A 14,967-nucleotide genomic window follows, 5' to 3' on the forward strand; every position below is an offset into this window, starting at 1 on the left:
TTCATCATCGTCTGGCACCATTTATACCCTGATATTTCTCCTACTGTTCTTGGTTCCTGCTGCAGAATGACTGGGGGATTAAGGAAGTGGGGGAGGTATTTAAGCCTTTGGCTGGGGTGTCTTTGCCTCCTCCGGGTGCAAAGGTTCTTAATTCCCAATAGTAATGAATGACGTTATGGACTCTCCTCCCTTCGATGGAAATTAAATCATCAGGTAAGCATAATTTATGTTTTTAGATTATGCTGTTAATAAAATGTAGCTCACCTTTATTCTGAGTGTTTCTTCTTAAATTAGGTGATAAGTCTAAGAATTTTATTCCAACATTTGCAGCACTAATCCAATAAAAAGACCTTTTATTTCATTTTTGCAGGGTCACTTACAAAAGCAAAAGTCTTTTTACTGGATTAGTGTTGCTGATGTTGGAATATAATTGAAGGCTTGGCAGTATCCTTGCTACAGCGTGCAATACATATGAGTGCTGTGCTTTCTCTCTCTGAGATAAGTCAAAGAAACCACATTTTGCGATCAGGTTGATTTCCTTACAGATCGGTTTGTCACGTATTCCTAGAGAATGTAAAAAATAAAGGAAGCAACATATATCCAGGGTTAATATGTTGCAATGGTGATCTTGTCTAAGGTAACCTAATACCCAGGATTTGCTTTGCAGCTTTCAACAGTGTCCATTTTGTATCACTAATCAATATATACTGTATATTTAATGGCTGCATGGCAGTCAAAAAATACAAAGGATCCACTCACCGTCATAAAACTTCAGTTTATTAGTAATAATATTAAATAGCCAGAAGCTCACATACAAATAGGAACGGAATACATGAAATGACAGTGAGCACTTAATTTGACTAACTAATGGTCGGGTGTTAGTAGGTGAAAAGGACCATCTGTAATGTAAAATGTTTTGTCAAAGAGAGCAAAAATGTAAAATAAACATAATACCATGCTCATTTAGTAATGTTTGTTAATATAAGGTACCTAAATTACTCAGCTTCCTTCTGTGTCTATTAAGAGGGTACTACAAGCCTTGATTATTCACCTTGAATGTTTTTGCAAGTTAAATAAAACATACTGTCTCTTATATGGATAACAGTCCTCCATTTGTAAGCATTGGGATTTGGGCACAGCCAACCACTGTATATGTGAGTAAGGGGCATGGTCATAAGTGGTGGCCTGGATTTTATGGATTTCACAGTTTAACTACCTTTTACATAGGACAACTCATTTACACAGGTCCAATCTTATTACGGCCCAAAGTTCTATTAAACTCTTAGGCCTAGATTTGGAGTATGGCGTTAGCCGTGAAAACAAGCGTTAGAGGCTCCTAACGCTGGTTTTAGGCTACCTCCGGTATTTGGAGTCACTCAAAATAGGGTCTAACGCTCACTTTTCAGCCGTGACTTTTCCATACCGCAGATCGCCTTACGTAAATTGCGTATCCTATCTTTTCAATGGGATCTTTCTAACTCCGGTATTTAGAGTCGTGTCTGAAGTGAGCGTTAGACATCTAACGACAAAACTCCAGCCGCAGGAAAAAAGTCAGTAGTTAAGAGCTTTCTGGGCTAACGCCGGTTTATAAAGCTCTTAACTACTGTGCTCTAAAGTACACTAACACCCATAAACTACCTATGTACCCCTAAACCGAGGTCCCCCCACATCGCCGCCACTCTAATAATTTTTTTAACCCCTAATCTGCCGACCGCCACCTACGTTATCCTTATGTACTCCTAATCTGCTGCCCCTAACACCGCCGACCCCTATATTATATTTATTAACCCCTAATCTGCCCCCCAAAACGTCGCCTCCACCTGCCTACACTTATTAACCCCTAATCTGCCGAGCGGACCTGAGCGCTACTATAATAAAGTTATTAACCCCTAATCCGCCTCACTAACCCTATAATAAATAGTATTAACCCCTAATCTGCCCTCCCTAACATCGCCGACACCTAACTTCAATTATTAACCCCTAATCTGCCGACCGGAGCTCACAGCTATTCTAATAAATGTATTAACCCTAACACTAACACCCCCCTAAATTAAATATAATTTACATCTAACGAAATTAATTAACTCTTATTAAATAAATTATTCCTATTTAAAGCTAAATACTTACCTGTAAAATAAATCCTAATATAGCTACAATATAAATTATAATTACATTGTAGCTATTTTAGGATTAATATTTATTTTACAGGCAACTTTGTAATTATTTTAACCATGTACAATAGCTATTAAATAGTTAAGAACTATTTAATAGTTACCTAGTTAAAATAATTACAAAATTACCTGTCAAATAAATCCTAACCTAAGTTACAATTAAACCTAACACTATACTATCATTAAATTAATTAAATAAAATACCTACAATTACCTATCCGGACCATTTTTGGTTCTACATTTAGCCACCAATCAGCAGGCGCTACCCATGTGCTGAATCAAAAATGGGCTGGCTCCTATGCTTACATTCCTGGTTTTTCAAATAAAGATAGCAAGAGAACGAAGAAAAATTTATAATAGGAGTAAATTAGAAAGTTGCTTAAATTTGCATTCTCTATCTGAATCATGAAAGAAATAAGTTTGGGTTTTGCGACAGTGTCCCTTTAAATTGCGATAAACCCCATCAAAATAAAACCTTTTGCAATTAACACCCCGTTCCCAACAACACCTGATGGTAAAACCCCATCATACTATTAACCCCTAAACATTTATCACACCTCATGTGTTGGGCCACTTTGTTTTTTTTGATTGGTAGAAAAATTAGTTTCTGACTAATCATTTCTAATAAATGTTTCAAGAATTTTTTTACATTTTTTTTTATATAAAATTTGACAAAAATGATGTTTAATGTATTTAGTTTAGAACAAATAATAATATAATTAACCCTTAAACTGCTGAACCTCCAACTGCACTTACCCTACTAACAGCTAACCCCCCCCCCCCCCACTGCAATTGATTGGTTATTTGGGATGGTGAATCCGGCAGTTAGGGTGTTTGGTGCAGTGGTGGTTAAGCCCAGGTGGTTTTAGCTAGCGGCTAGGGGGAGAATGCAGTCTTTATAGTTCTTTTAATTGTAAAAATATCGAATTCATGTAGGTGGTAGTTCTTTATTTTCATTTGTCTCTACAAGTAGTAAGACTAGAGCACAAAACTATGAATAATATGTTCCTATGTATAGTACATAACATGCACATAAATCTGCTTCACACCGTAGTGAAATAGCTTAAAGATTATTTTGCCAGAGAGATTTGCAGCATTTTGGCTCTCATGAGTCTTTGCCATATTTTTTAAATAAACAAACCCAAAAAACAAAGGGGACACACAGATGGATAAGCTTGTTGTTTTCTTATCTTGTGTAGTTTATAACAATTTACCCACAGCAAGTAAATAACAATGGATAAATAAATTATACAAATATTCAGTGTGTAAGTGCAGAGCTCATTGGGCTCCATTTATTAAGCTGCAAAGGCAGCTTCAGGGCCCCAGCGTTTCAGACTGCTTCTACTTAGCGTCTCCACCACCTAATGTGTGGTGGATTTCACTCTGGTCAGATAAGGATGGATTGACAGCCCCTGCTTGTGAAAGATAGAACATGCGCAGGGAGTGGCATAGCACAATGCAGGCAGCGGATACTGCCTGCTCGCTGCAAGACTGGGCTGATAAGGTTAATGGTAGTGAACCTCATGCCCGGCAGATAATAAATGGAGCTCATTATCTGAAGACTAGAATCAGGCCATGATTTTCTACAAAGGTTGGGTAAAGAAACATTTTTGTGTTGTGTTTTATTATTATTATTATTCTTTGTAAATATATGTTCATACCCAAATAAACTTGGGTTTTCTTGTCAGGCTTGCAGAGATTTATCAGTCTCCACCAACGGATCTGTGGGAGTTGTGCCTATCAACCAATGAGCAGTACTAGGCAGTACATAACATATACTGTATTAGTTTGAATTTATGCTTAAAGGGCCATAATACCCAAATGTTTAAACACTTGAAAGTGATGCAGCATAGCTGTAAAAAACTGACTAGAAAATATCACCTGAACATCTCTATGTAAAAAAGAAAGATATTTTGCCTCAAAAGTTTCTCGGTAGCCACATCCCATTGTAAAGGACTTCTAAGCAGCATATCAGTATGTCTGTCCTGGGACAGCCGAAGGGATGAGCCTTGTGCACTCTCATGTTATTTCCCTATTCAGTGTAAGGAAGTTTACATTGAAATCTCATGAGAGTTAAGTCAAATCTCATGAGATCACAGTAAAAGAGTTCATGACCTCAGCACTGCTGATGCTGAATCGCTGCAGTTCATTTCTTCATTTTTTATTTTTTTTTACCTGCAACTGGGAGCAGCTGAGTATAACTTTTTACACATAACTTACTCTGCTGAGCTGAGGAAATTGTAGGGTAAAATATCTTCCTTTTTTACATAGAGATGCTCAGGTGATATTTTCCTGTCAGCTTTTTACAGTTATACTGCATCAGTTTCAAGTGATTTAGCATATGAGTATTATGTCCCTTTAAATAGCTTTTACTTCTCATTTTTCACTAAAAAAATATAAATCATGTTTAAAGGGACTTTAAGTTACAAAAAGTAAATACTGTAAATTTTTTGAGCTTTTATTATTGCACTATTGCACATACAGTATATGTCAAGTGACAACACTGAAGAATTTACACTTTACTACAATGTAAAGTAGCGAGTGTACTGCCTTTATAACAGTGTAAATTTGCTGTCCCCTCAAAATAACTCGACACACAGTCATTAATGTCTAAACCGTTGGCTACAAAAGTGAGTACACCCCTAAGTGGAAATGTCCAAATTGGGCCCAATTAGCCATTTTCTCTCCCCGGTGTCATGTGACTCGTTAGTGTTACAAGGTCTCAGGTGTGAATGGGGAGCAGGTGTGTTAAATTTGGTGTTATCACTCTCACACTCTCTCATACTAGTTACTGGAAGTTCAACATGGCCCTCATGGCAAAGAACTCTGAGGATCTGAAAACAATAATTGTTGCTCTACATAAAGATTGCCTAGGCTATAAGAAGATTGCCAAGACCCTGAAACTGAGCTGCAACACGGTGGGCAAGACCATACAGCTGTTTCACAGGACAGGTTCCACTCAGAACAGTCCTCTCGCCATATTTGACCAAAGAAGTTGAGTGCACGTGCCCAGCGTTATATCCAGAGGTCTTTGGGATATATACGTATGAGTGCTGCCAGTATTGCTGCAGAGGTTGAAGGGGTGGGGGTCAGCCTGTCAGTGCTCAGACTCTACACTGCATCAAATTGGCCTGCATGGCTGTCGTCCCAGAAGGAAGCCTCTTCTAAAGATGATGCACAAGAAAGCCTGCAAACAGTTTGCTGAAGACAAGCAGACTAAGGACATGGATTACTGGAACCATGTCCTGTGGTCCGATTAGATGAAAATAAACTTATTTGGTTCAGATGTCAAGCGTGTATGGAAGCAACCAGATGAGGAGTACAAAGACAAGTGTGTCTTGACTACAGTCAAGCATGGTGGTGGGAGTGTCATGGTCTGGGCCTGCATGAGTGCTGACAGCACTGGGGAGCTACAGTTCATTGAGGGAACCATGAATGCCACCATGTACTGTGAGATACTGAAGAAGAGCATGATCCCTCCCCTTCAGAGACTTATCTGGAGGGCAGTATTCCAACATAATGACCCCAAACACACCTCCAAGATGACCACTGCCTTGCTAAAGAAGCTGAGGGTAAAGATGATGGACTGGCCAAGCATGTCTCCAGACCTAAACTCTATTGAGCACCTGTGGGGCATCCTTAAATGGAAGGTGGGGGAGTGCAAGGTCTCTAACATACACCAGCTCTGTGATGTCATGGAGGAGTGGAAGAGGACTCCAGTGGCAACCTGTGAAGCTCTGGTGAACTATATGCCCAAGAGCGTTAAGGCAGTTCTGGAAAATAATGGTAGCCACACAAAATATTGACACTTTGGGCCCAATTTGGACATTTCCACTTAGGGGTGTACTCACTTTTGTTGCCAATGGTTTAGACATTAATGGCTGTGTGTGGAGTTATTTTGAGGGGACAGCACATTTACACGGTTATACAGGCTGTACACTCACTACTTTACATTGTAGCAAAGTGTAATTTCTTCTGTGTTGTCACATGAAAATATATAATAAAATATTTACAAAAATGTGAGGGGTGTACTCACTTTTGTGGGATACTCTAATTAATTTCAGCTTCAGAGCAAGCATATGTGTGCAGCCTCCAATCACCAGCTAGTTTCCAGTAATGCTCCTGTGTCTACCTACGTATCCTTTTCATTAAAGGGACATGAAACCCACCATTTTTCTTTTATTAATGAGATAAAGAAAGCAATTTTAAAACAGATTATTCTCATGTTATTCTTTGTTCAAGAGATACCTAGGTAGGTAGTGTGCACATTCCTGAGGCACTACATGACAGGAAATAGTGCTGCCATCTAGTGCTCTTACTAATGTATAACATTGTTACAAAACTACTGCCATACAGTGCTGCAGACACGTGCACACTCCTGAGCTTACATCCCTGCTTTTCAACAAAGGATAACAAAATAATGAAGCAAATATGGTAATAGAAGTAAATTGGAAAGTTGTTTAAAATTGTGTGTTCTAGCTGAATCGTGTAAGAAAACATTTGGGTTTCATGTCCATTTAAGGATACCAACTGAGCAAAGTAAATTTGACAAAAGAAGTAAATTAAAAAGTTTCCTTTTTTGCATGCTCTGTCTGAAACATGAAAGTGTCTGTTTGACTTCCCTTTAATTTGTTACCTTGTTGTATGTAAAGGGAGCTTTTATCCTGTGAGACCAGTTGTGTATAGCCAGCCATGCACTTCCTGATTATTTTTTTTTATTATTTTAAATAAAAAATAATAATAAAAAAATATATATATATTAGTCCTAAAGCCTGTGTACACGGGCCATTTTTTGCAGTACAGCAGTCCCACCCCTAGCTCTCTCTCTCTCCCCCCTCTCTTTTGCGCTCTCTCTCCCCTCTCTTTTGCGCTCTCTCCCCCCTCTCTTTTGCGCTCTCTCCCCCTTCTCTTTTGCGCACTCTCCCCCTTCTCTTTTGCTGTCTCTCTCCCCCTTCTCTTTTGCTGTCTCTCTCCCCCTTCTCTTTTGCTGTCTCTCTCCCCCTCTCTTTTGCTGTCTCTCTCCCCCTCTCTCTATCCCCCCTCTTCTGCTCTCTCTATCCCCCCTCTTTAGAGCTCTCTGTCTCTCGGCATCTGGCCCTGCCCGACCCCGCCCGCGTCACGCCGGCCCTGCCCACGTCACACCCGCCCGGACACGCCCACGTTGCACCCGCCCGGTCACGCCCACTCCACCACATGACGCCAGTTGGAAGGCCAGGTGTGTTTGTCCTCGTGCGCAGTCTCTATTGCGCATGACAGCTTCGGACAAACACACTTGGCCTTTTATTATATAGGATTGTTAATCATAGAATATTAACCATATGCATTTGTTGTAAAGGTCCCTTTAAATAATTGTTTCATTTTGATGACAGAAGATTTTTATTCCAAATTATTTTTAACCAAAGTACCTTTAACTTGATTGCTTTGCTTGTGCTCAAGAAAAGGAATCCTGCAGTTGTGATCCGCTTACACCACTCAGCGATTAACCAATACAGTATTGTCACCTGTAGCAGCAGAACGGTTTAGCTTGTTAGATAATTCCGTCATCATAATACATAAATTGTGTGTACGTTGTATTTCAACCACAAGGTTTACAAACTGAAATATATGAAAACAAATATATATATATATGTCACACATTTACTTTTATTCTTTTCAGTTTCTCACATGGTTATCGAAGAAGTAAACTTCATGCAGAACCACCTTGAGATCGAGAAAACGTGCAGGGAAAGTGCGGAGGCTTTAGCAGTAAAGGTAATCGCTTAACCAGTCTGAATGCCACAAAGCAAGCACAAAGTGCATAAAACACTGAAGTAAACTAGGATTTGTAAGGCAATGTCTTCATGTTTTCATCCAAAATTTTAGTTTTTTCACATAGGAATATCAGATGTACATTCCCATTAAGATGCATAAAATAAACGCAAATTTCTTTCCATAAGGCAGGGAGAGTCCACCACTTCATTCCTTACTGTTGGGAAATACAACACCTGGCCACCAGGAGGAGGCAAAGACACCCCAGCCAAAGGCTTAAATATCCCTCCTCTTTCCCTTATCCCCCAGTCATTCTTTGCCTTTCCTCACTATTGGAGGTGGCAGAGAAGTGTCAGAAGATTTGGATAGTCATGTAAGGGTATGTTCCCTTCGAGAAAGGACTGAAGTTATAAGTAATTATGTCAACATCTGTGAGAGTATTGATGAAAGTTTCTGGAGTTGCAGGGAAAGTTTTTCTGCGAATCCATCCAGACTGTCGCTAACAGCTCCTGAGCAATCAGTGTTGACGAGTTTCACTGCTTGCTGCTACACACCCAAGTCCATCTCAGAAGCGCTGCTGCAAGACTGTAAACTTGAGAGGCTGTGCCTGTTCCACATCACGGATCCTGGAGTGTAAGACCGTTTTGTATATATACATAAAATGCTATAGAGGGTCACAGTGGCCGCTCCTTTATACCTCGATAGGATCAAGGGTTAATATCTCCTTCAGGGAGATTATTTGAACAGTTTGGGGATTTATATCTGCTTAATGTGAGAGTTTTTTTAGGCTCATAGGCTGTGTGTTTTTGGCTTGGAACTAACAGGTTTCACTTTTGTTTTTGAAGTATTGCGCAGCTCATAATAGCTTGGCGCCCTTTTTCATAGCAGGGGAAGTCCTGTCTTACATATTATGTGACCGGGTGTGGTCTCTTTCATTTCCTAAGATCCTGCTGCAGACATCACTCCAGAGGAGAGCGTTTTCACTGATAGCTGTCTAGGTCTAGGAGGTGGTGAGTGCCCCAGCCTTTGGGAGTATTAAGGTGGCGCTTTTTAAATAAAAGTGTTTCTTTTTTATTGTCCTTCTGTGGGTATATACATACTGTAGCTATGGAGGACTATGATACTACATAAGAAGGTTCCGCTCCTTCTGTACTGATTAATAATTCTTGTTTTTGTTCTTTCGTTCCATTTGCCTAAACACTGTTTTAAAGTCTAAGAAGGGAGACAAGCCTTCTAATACTTATAGCTCTATTAGTCCTTCTGAGGCATCTACTTCTCAGGAATCTGGGTCCCGAGAAATTACTACCCTCTCTACATTACCCGCTCCACATGCAGTTCCCCACGGCTCAACTAATCCTCCATCTGGAGGGGGCTTTTTTTCAGTGGACTTTACCGCGCAGTTACAATCGGCAGTGTCTGCGGCCCTGTGTGCCTTTGCTCTAACAAATGCAATTGAAAGGTTAAAGATAGTTCTCCTGACCTTGAGTCATCTAAATATTTCTCGGATTTAGCTACTATATCCCAGCTATTTGAGTATGAGTTAACCCCTGTAGCTTTAGAGGGTGAACTTTCTGAGTTGGAGACTTCAGTTATTAAATCTCCTTCAGTGGAGGAACCCTCCTTTAGATTTAAAATTAAGCACCTGCGTTTTTTATTAAAGGAGGTTCTGTCTACTCTAGAGGTTCCAGAGTCTACACTCCCTGAGGAGTCTAAGATCCCTAAATTAGACAGGGTTTACAAAGATAGGAAGGTCCCTCTGACTTTTCCTCTGCCAGTTAAGATGGCGAACATTATTAGTAACAAATGGGAAAGAGTAGGAACTTCTTTTTCCCCCTTGTCTACTTTTAAAAAATTATTCCCGGTACCTGACTCTCAATTTGATTTGTGGGGCTCCATCCCTAAGGTGGATGCTGCTATTTCTACACTGGCTAAGCATACTACTATCTCTCTGGAGGATAGTTCCAGGATCCTTGGGTCTTGGAGATTGTATCTCAAGGATACAGGATAGGATTTAAGTCTCGTCCGCCCAGGGACAGATTCCTACTCTCCAGTCTGTCTACAAGACCAGAAAAGAGGGCTGCCTTCTTAGGTTGCGCACGGGATCTCTCCTCTCTAGGAGTAATTGTCCCGGTACCTATAGCAGAAAGATTTTTGGGGTTTTATTGAAACCTTTTTCGTGGTTCCAAAGAAGGAGGGAACTTTCCGTCCAATTCTGAGTGTTCCCTCTTTCAAGATGGAGACCATTCGGTCAATCATTCCTCTGGTTCAGGAAGGACAGTTTATGACCACAATAGACCCGAAGGATGCATACCTTCACGTCCCGATTCACAGGGAACATTTTCAGTTCCTTTTGCTTATCTGGATCAGCACTTCCAGTTCATAGCACTTCCATTTGGCCTAGCTACTGCTCCAAGGATATGTACAAAGGTTCTGGGGGCTCTTCTAGCCGTTGCGAGAACATGAGGTATTGCAGTAGCGCCTTATCTGGACAATATCTTGGTACAGGCACCATCTTTTCGGCTAGTGGAAGAACATTCAGAGTCCCTTCTCAGTCTTCTTTGATCACATAGATGGAAGATAAACTTGAAAAAGAGTTTTCTTACTCCAAGTACAATGGTGAATTTCCTGGGAACTACTGTATAATAGACTCCATATCCATGAGAATATTCCTCACAGATCAGAGACGTTTCAAGCTTACTTCTGCATGTCTTGCCCTCCAGGCCTCCTCGAGACCCTCAGTGGCTCAGTGTATGGAGGTAATCGGACTCATGGTGTCCTGCATGGACATAATTCCCTTTGCCAGATTCCATCTCAGACTCTTACAAATATGCATGCTGAGACAATGGAACAGCGACCATTCAGATCTTTCTCAACAGATTGTGCTGGAGAGCCTGTCGAGACTCGCTCTCCTGGTGACTCTGTCCAGATCATCTGTCCCAAGGCACGTGCTTTTTGAGACCATCCTGAGAGATTGTGACTGCGGACACAAGCCTTTCCGGCTGGGGAGCCATTTGGGGTTCCAAGATGGCACAAGGTCTGTGGACTCGGGAGTCGTCCTCCCTTCCGATCAATATTTTGGAATCTGGGCAATCTTCAATGCCTTGAAGGCTTAGCCCCTTCTGGATTCGTCCCAGTTTATCATATTCCAATCAGACAATATAACCTCGGTTGCCTATATCAACCATCAAGGAGAACGAGAAGTTCCTTGGCGATGAGAGAAGTATCTCAGATACTAGACTGGGCGGAGACTCACAAATGTACACTGTCAGCAGGCAATCCTTTCACCCAGGTGAATGGTCTCTTCACCCCAAGGTGTTTGAAGAAATATGCAGCGAGTGGGGGATGTCGGAGATAGATCTCACAGCATCCGGCCTCAATACCAAGCTACCTAGGTACGGGTCGAGGTCGAGGGCTCCTCAGGCGGAATTGATAGATGTCCTATCAGTGTCATGGAGGTACAGTCTAATATATCGTTTTCCTCCATTACCGTTTCTCCCTCGTGTGGTGGCTCGCATCAAGCAGGAGCAAGCATCTGGGATTATGATTGCTCCATCGTGGCCGCGGAAGACGTGCTTTACGGATCTGGTGGGAATGTCCTCATCTCCAGATATAGGATTCCTTTGTTCATCAAAATCTAGATTCTCTGAGGCTGACTGCGTGGAGATTGAACGCTTAGTCTTAGCCAAAAGAGGGTTCTCTGAAAGTGTTATTGACACTCTGGTTCAAGCTCGTAAGGCAGTTACTCGTAGTATCTACCATAAAGTGTGGAGGACTTACTTGTACTGGTGTGAGGAGCTTGGATTTTCCTGGCATAAGGTTAAGGTTGCCAGAATTTTAGCTTTCCTCCAGGATGGACTGGAAAAGGGCCTATCTGCTAGTTCCCTGAAGGGACAGATATCGACCCTGTCGGTGTTACTGCACAAAAGATTGGCTGAGCTTCCGAATTTGCAATCCTTTGTTAAGGCTCTGGCTAGGATCAGACCCCTTTTTAGATCTGGGGCTCAGCCTTGGAGCCTCAATCTTGTTCTTAGTGTTTTGCAGCAGGCTCTGTTTGAACCTATGCATACTGTTGACATTAAATTGTTATCTTGGAAGGTTCTTTTTTTTTGTTGGCTATTGCCTCTGCATGCAGAGTTTCTGAGATTTCTGCTTTGCAATGTGGTCCCCCTTATCTGGTTTTTCATGCTGATAATGCAGTTTTACGTACTAAACTAAGGTTCCTCCCTAAGGTGGTATTAAATCGTAACATTAATCAAGAAGTTGTTGTTCCTTCCCTGTGTCCTAATCCATCTTCAGCGAAGGAACGTTTGCTTCGTAATCTAGATGTGGTTTGTGCCTTGAGTTCTATCTTCAGGCTACTAAGGAATTCAGACAATCTTCCTCTTTGTTTGCCATCTATACAGGGAAGCGTAAGGGGCAGAAGGCTACTACTACTTCTCTATCTTTCTGGTTGAGTGTCATCCGCTTAGCTTATGAGACAACGGGGCAACAGCCTCCTGAGAGGATAACGGCTCATTCAACTAGAGCAGTTGCTTCCTCTTGGGCTTTTAAGAACGAAGCTCAATGGATCAGATTTGTAAGGCTACCTGGTCCTCCTTACACACTTTTTCTAAATTTTACAAGTTTGATGTGTTTGCTTCCACTGCAGCTTTCGGTAGAACAGTTTTGCAGGCTGTGGTGCCCTCAGAATAGGGTCCGCCTCTTTTTACTGTTCCCTCCCGTTATTCATTGTGTCCTCTGGAGCTTGGGTATAGTTTCCCCAACAGTAAGGAATGAAGTTGTGGACTCTCCCTGCCTTATGGAAGGAAAGCATAAATTATGCTTACCAGATAAATTCCTTTCCTTCCTGGCAGGGAGAGTCCACTACACCCCTCGTAATTTTTTTTTTTTTTGATTGGCGGGTCCCTTTTTTTTTATTATTTCTTCTGGTACCTTTATACCCTGATGTTTCTCCTACTTTTCCTTGTTCCCTCTGCAGAATGACTGGGGGATAGGGGAAGTGGGAGTGGTATTTAAGCCTTTGGCTGGGGTGTCTTTGCCTCCTCCTGGTGGCCAGTTGTTGCATTTCCCAACAGTAAGGAATTAAGTTATGGACTCTCCCTGCCTTATGGAAGGAAAGTAATTTATCTTGTAAGCATAAATTATGTTTTTCCATTTTTGTAAAATTCTTCTGTAAATGAGAACAATCAAAAGAAAATCTCAGTCCATTCACGTGGAAAGGCCTTTTTGCAGACCAGGAACCCAATACATTTTACACTATCTAATAACAATCGAGCAATGTCCTTTGGTTTTGTTAATCCCTGACCCCATTGAAGAATAAATAAATAATGCATTTAAAAAAATTGTTGTGCTGCTGCTGGCTTATATAAGTAGACAGTATACAACAATTTTCATATAACTGCATGTAATAGACACTACTATAAAGAAGAATATGCACAGATGCTGATCTAAAAATCCAGTATAAAAACTCGTAAAAACTTACTGAGAAGCTCCCAGTTTAGCTCTGTTGATGAGGTAGTCTGGGACACCCACTGGAAGGGACTGGGTAAACAAAAAGAGCAAACACTTCCCCCCCAACCCTGCATATTAAAAGATAGATAACATGAACAGGAGCCTGCAGGAGTCTGTAAACAAACGTATACATCTGACACTGTGGGGCTTGGTTAGGAGTCTGAAAATCAGCACAATGTTCTTAAAAAATAAGCAAAACTATACATTGTTACAAAACACTCCCAGATGGGCTATATAAATGGATAATCTACAAAACATGTATGCAAAGAAAAATCTAGTGTACAATGTCCCTTTAAGCCACTGTCCAGCTGCTCCTTGCTGCCTTGAAGAGACGAGGCGCTTGCGACAAACCCTATGCATTATCCGATTGGTTGTGCATCCGGTGACCTCACAGAGACACGGACCAATCAGATCATGCATTAATGCCCGAGGGCAGAAACGCTCCTGAGTGTTCTGTTCTAGTCAGAGCCTTCGGGCGCTGCAACCGCCTCTGGGTACCTAACCATGGGTCCCACAACGTGCTTTTAAAGGTTCTCGGAAAGAATCAGTGAGGGACAGATGATAATCTGACAGACAAATGTCCGTCAGATAACAGTCCAGTCTGCCGATAACCTTTAAAAGCACGTCGTGGGACCCATGGTTTTATTAATTTGATTCCAAACTACCCCATGAACAAATATCAGATGAAATAAAGGAAAATGTTTATTTGTGACAAACGATTCGGTATCCATGACTAATTAATATTATCTGCTCTGTAAAGATTTTCTAGTACAGCTTTAAAAGAACATTAAACTGCTTGTATTAACAAAGATATTTTGTGTTGTTGCTACAGAATAACATGTCAGCCAAGTCTTAAAGGGACATGAAACCCATTTGTTTTCTTTCATGATTCAGATAGAGAATACAAAATTTCCAATTTACTTCTATTATCAAATTTGCTTCATTCTCATGTTGTTCTTTGTTGAAGAGATATTTAGATAGGAAGCTTGCACATATCGGGAGCACTACATTACAAGAAATAGGGCTGCCATCTAGTGCTCTTGCTAATGTATAATGTATAACAAAAATTGCTGTCATATAATGCTGCAGACAAGTGCACACTCCAACTTATCTTCCTGCTTTTCAACAAGGAGGACAAGAAAATTAAGAACAATTTATAATAGAATTACATTGGAAAGTTGTTTAAAATTGTATGTTCTATCCGAGTCATGAAAGAAAATTGTTGTGTTTTATGTCCCTTTAAAGGGACACTGAACCCAGTTTTTTTAGAGCATGAAATTTTAAGCAACTTTCTAATTTACTCATATTATCAATTTTTCTTCATTCTCTTGCTATCTTTATTTGAAAAATAAGTCATCTAAGCTTTTTTTTGTTGAGTACTCTGGACAGCACTTTTTATTGGTGGATTGATTTATCCACGAATCGGCAAGAACAACCCAGGTTGTTCACCAAAAATGGGCCGGCATCTAAACTTTTATTCTTGCATTTCAAATAAAGATAGCAAGAGAATGAATAAAATTTGATAATAGGAGTAAAT

The 14,967-nt window shown here is 40.7% G+C and overlaps 1 protein-coding gene across 1 annotated transcript in view; it reads left to right on the forward strand.

Moving 5' to 3' along the window:
- The window catches only part of SHTN1 (shootin 1), a 467,849-nt gene that overhangs the window by 198,141 nt on the left and 254,741 nt on the right, over positions 1-14,967 (forward strand). The window contains exon 4 of the mRNA XM_053692982.1: positions 7,828-7,922. Within this exon, the coding sequence (XP_053548957.1) occupies positions 7,828-7,922 (95 nt within the window). The remainder of the gene's footprint in view (positions 1-7,827; positions 7,923-14,967) is intronic.

The sequence above is a fragment of the Bombina bombina genome, chromosome 9, assembly GCF_027579735.1.
Source record: "Bombina bombina isolate aBomBom1 chromosome 9, aBomBom1.pri, whole genome shotgun sequence".
Lineage (NCBI taxonomy): Eukaryota > Metazoa > Chordata > Amphibia > Anura > Bombinatoridae > Bombina > Bombina bombina.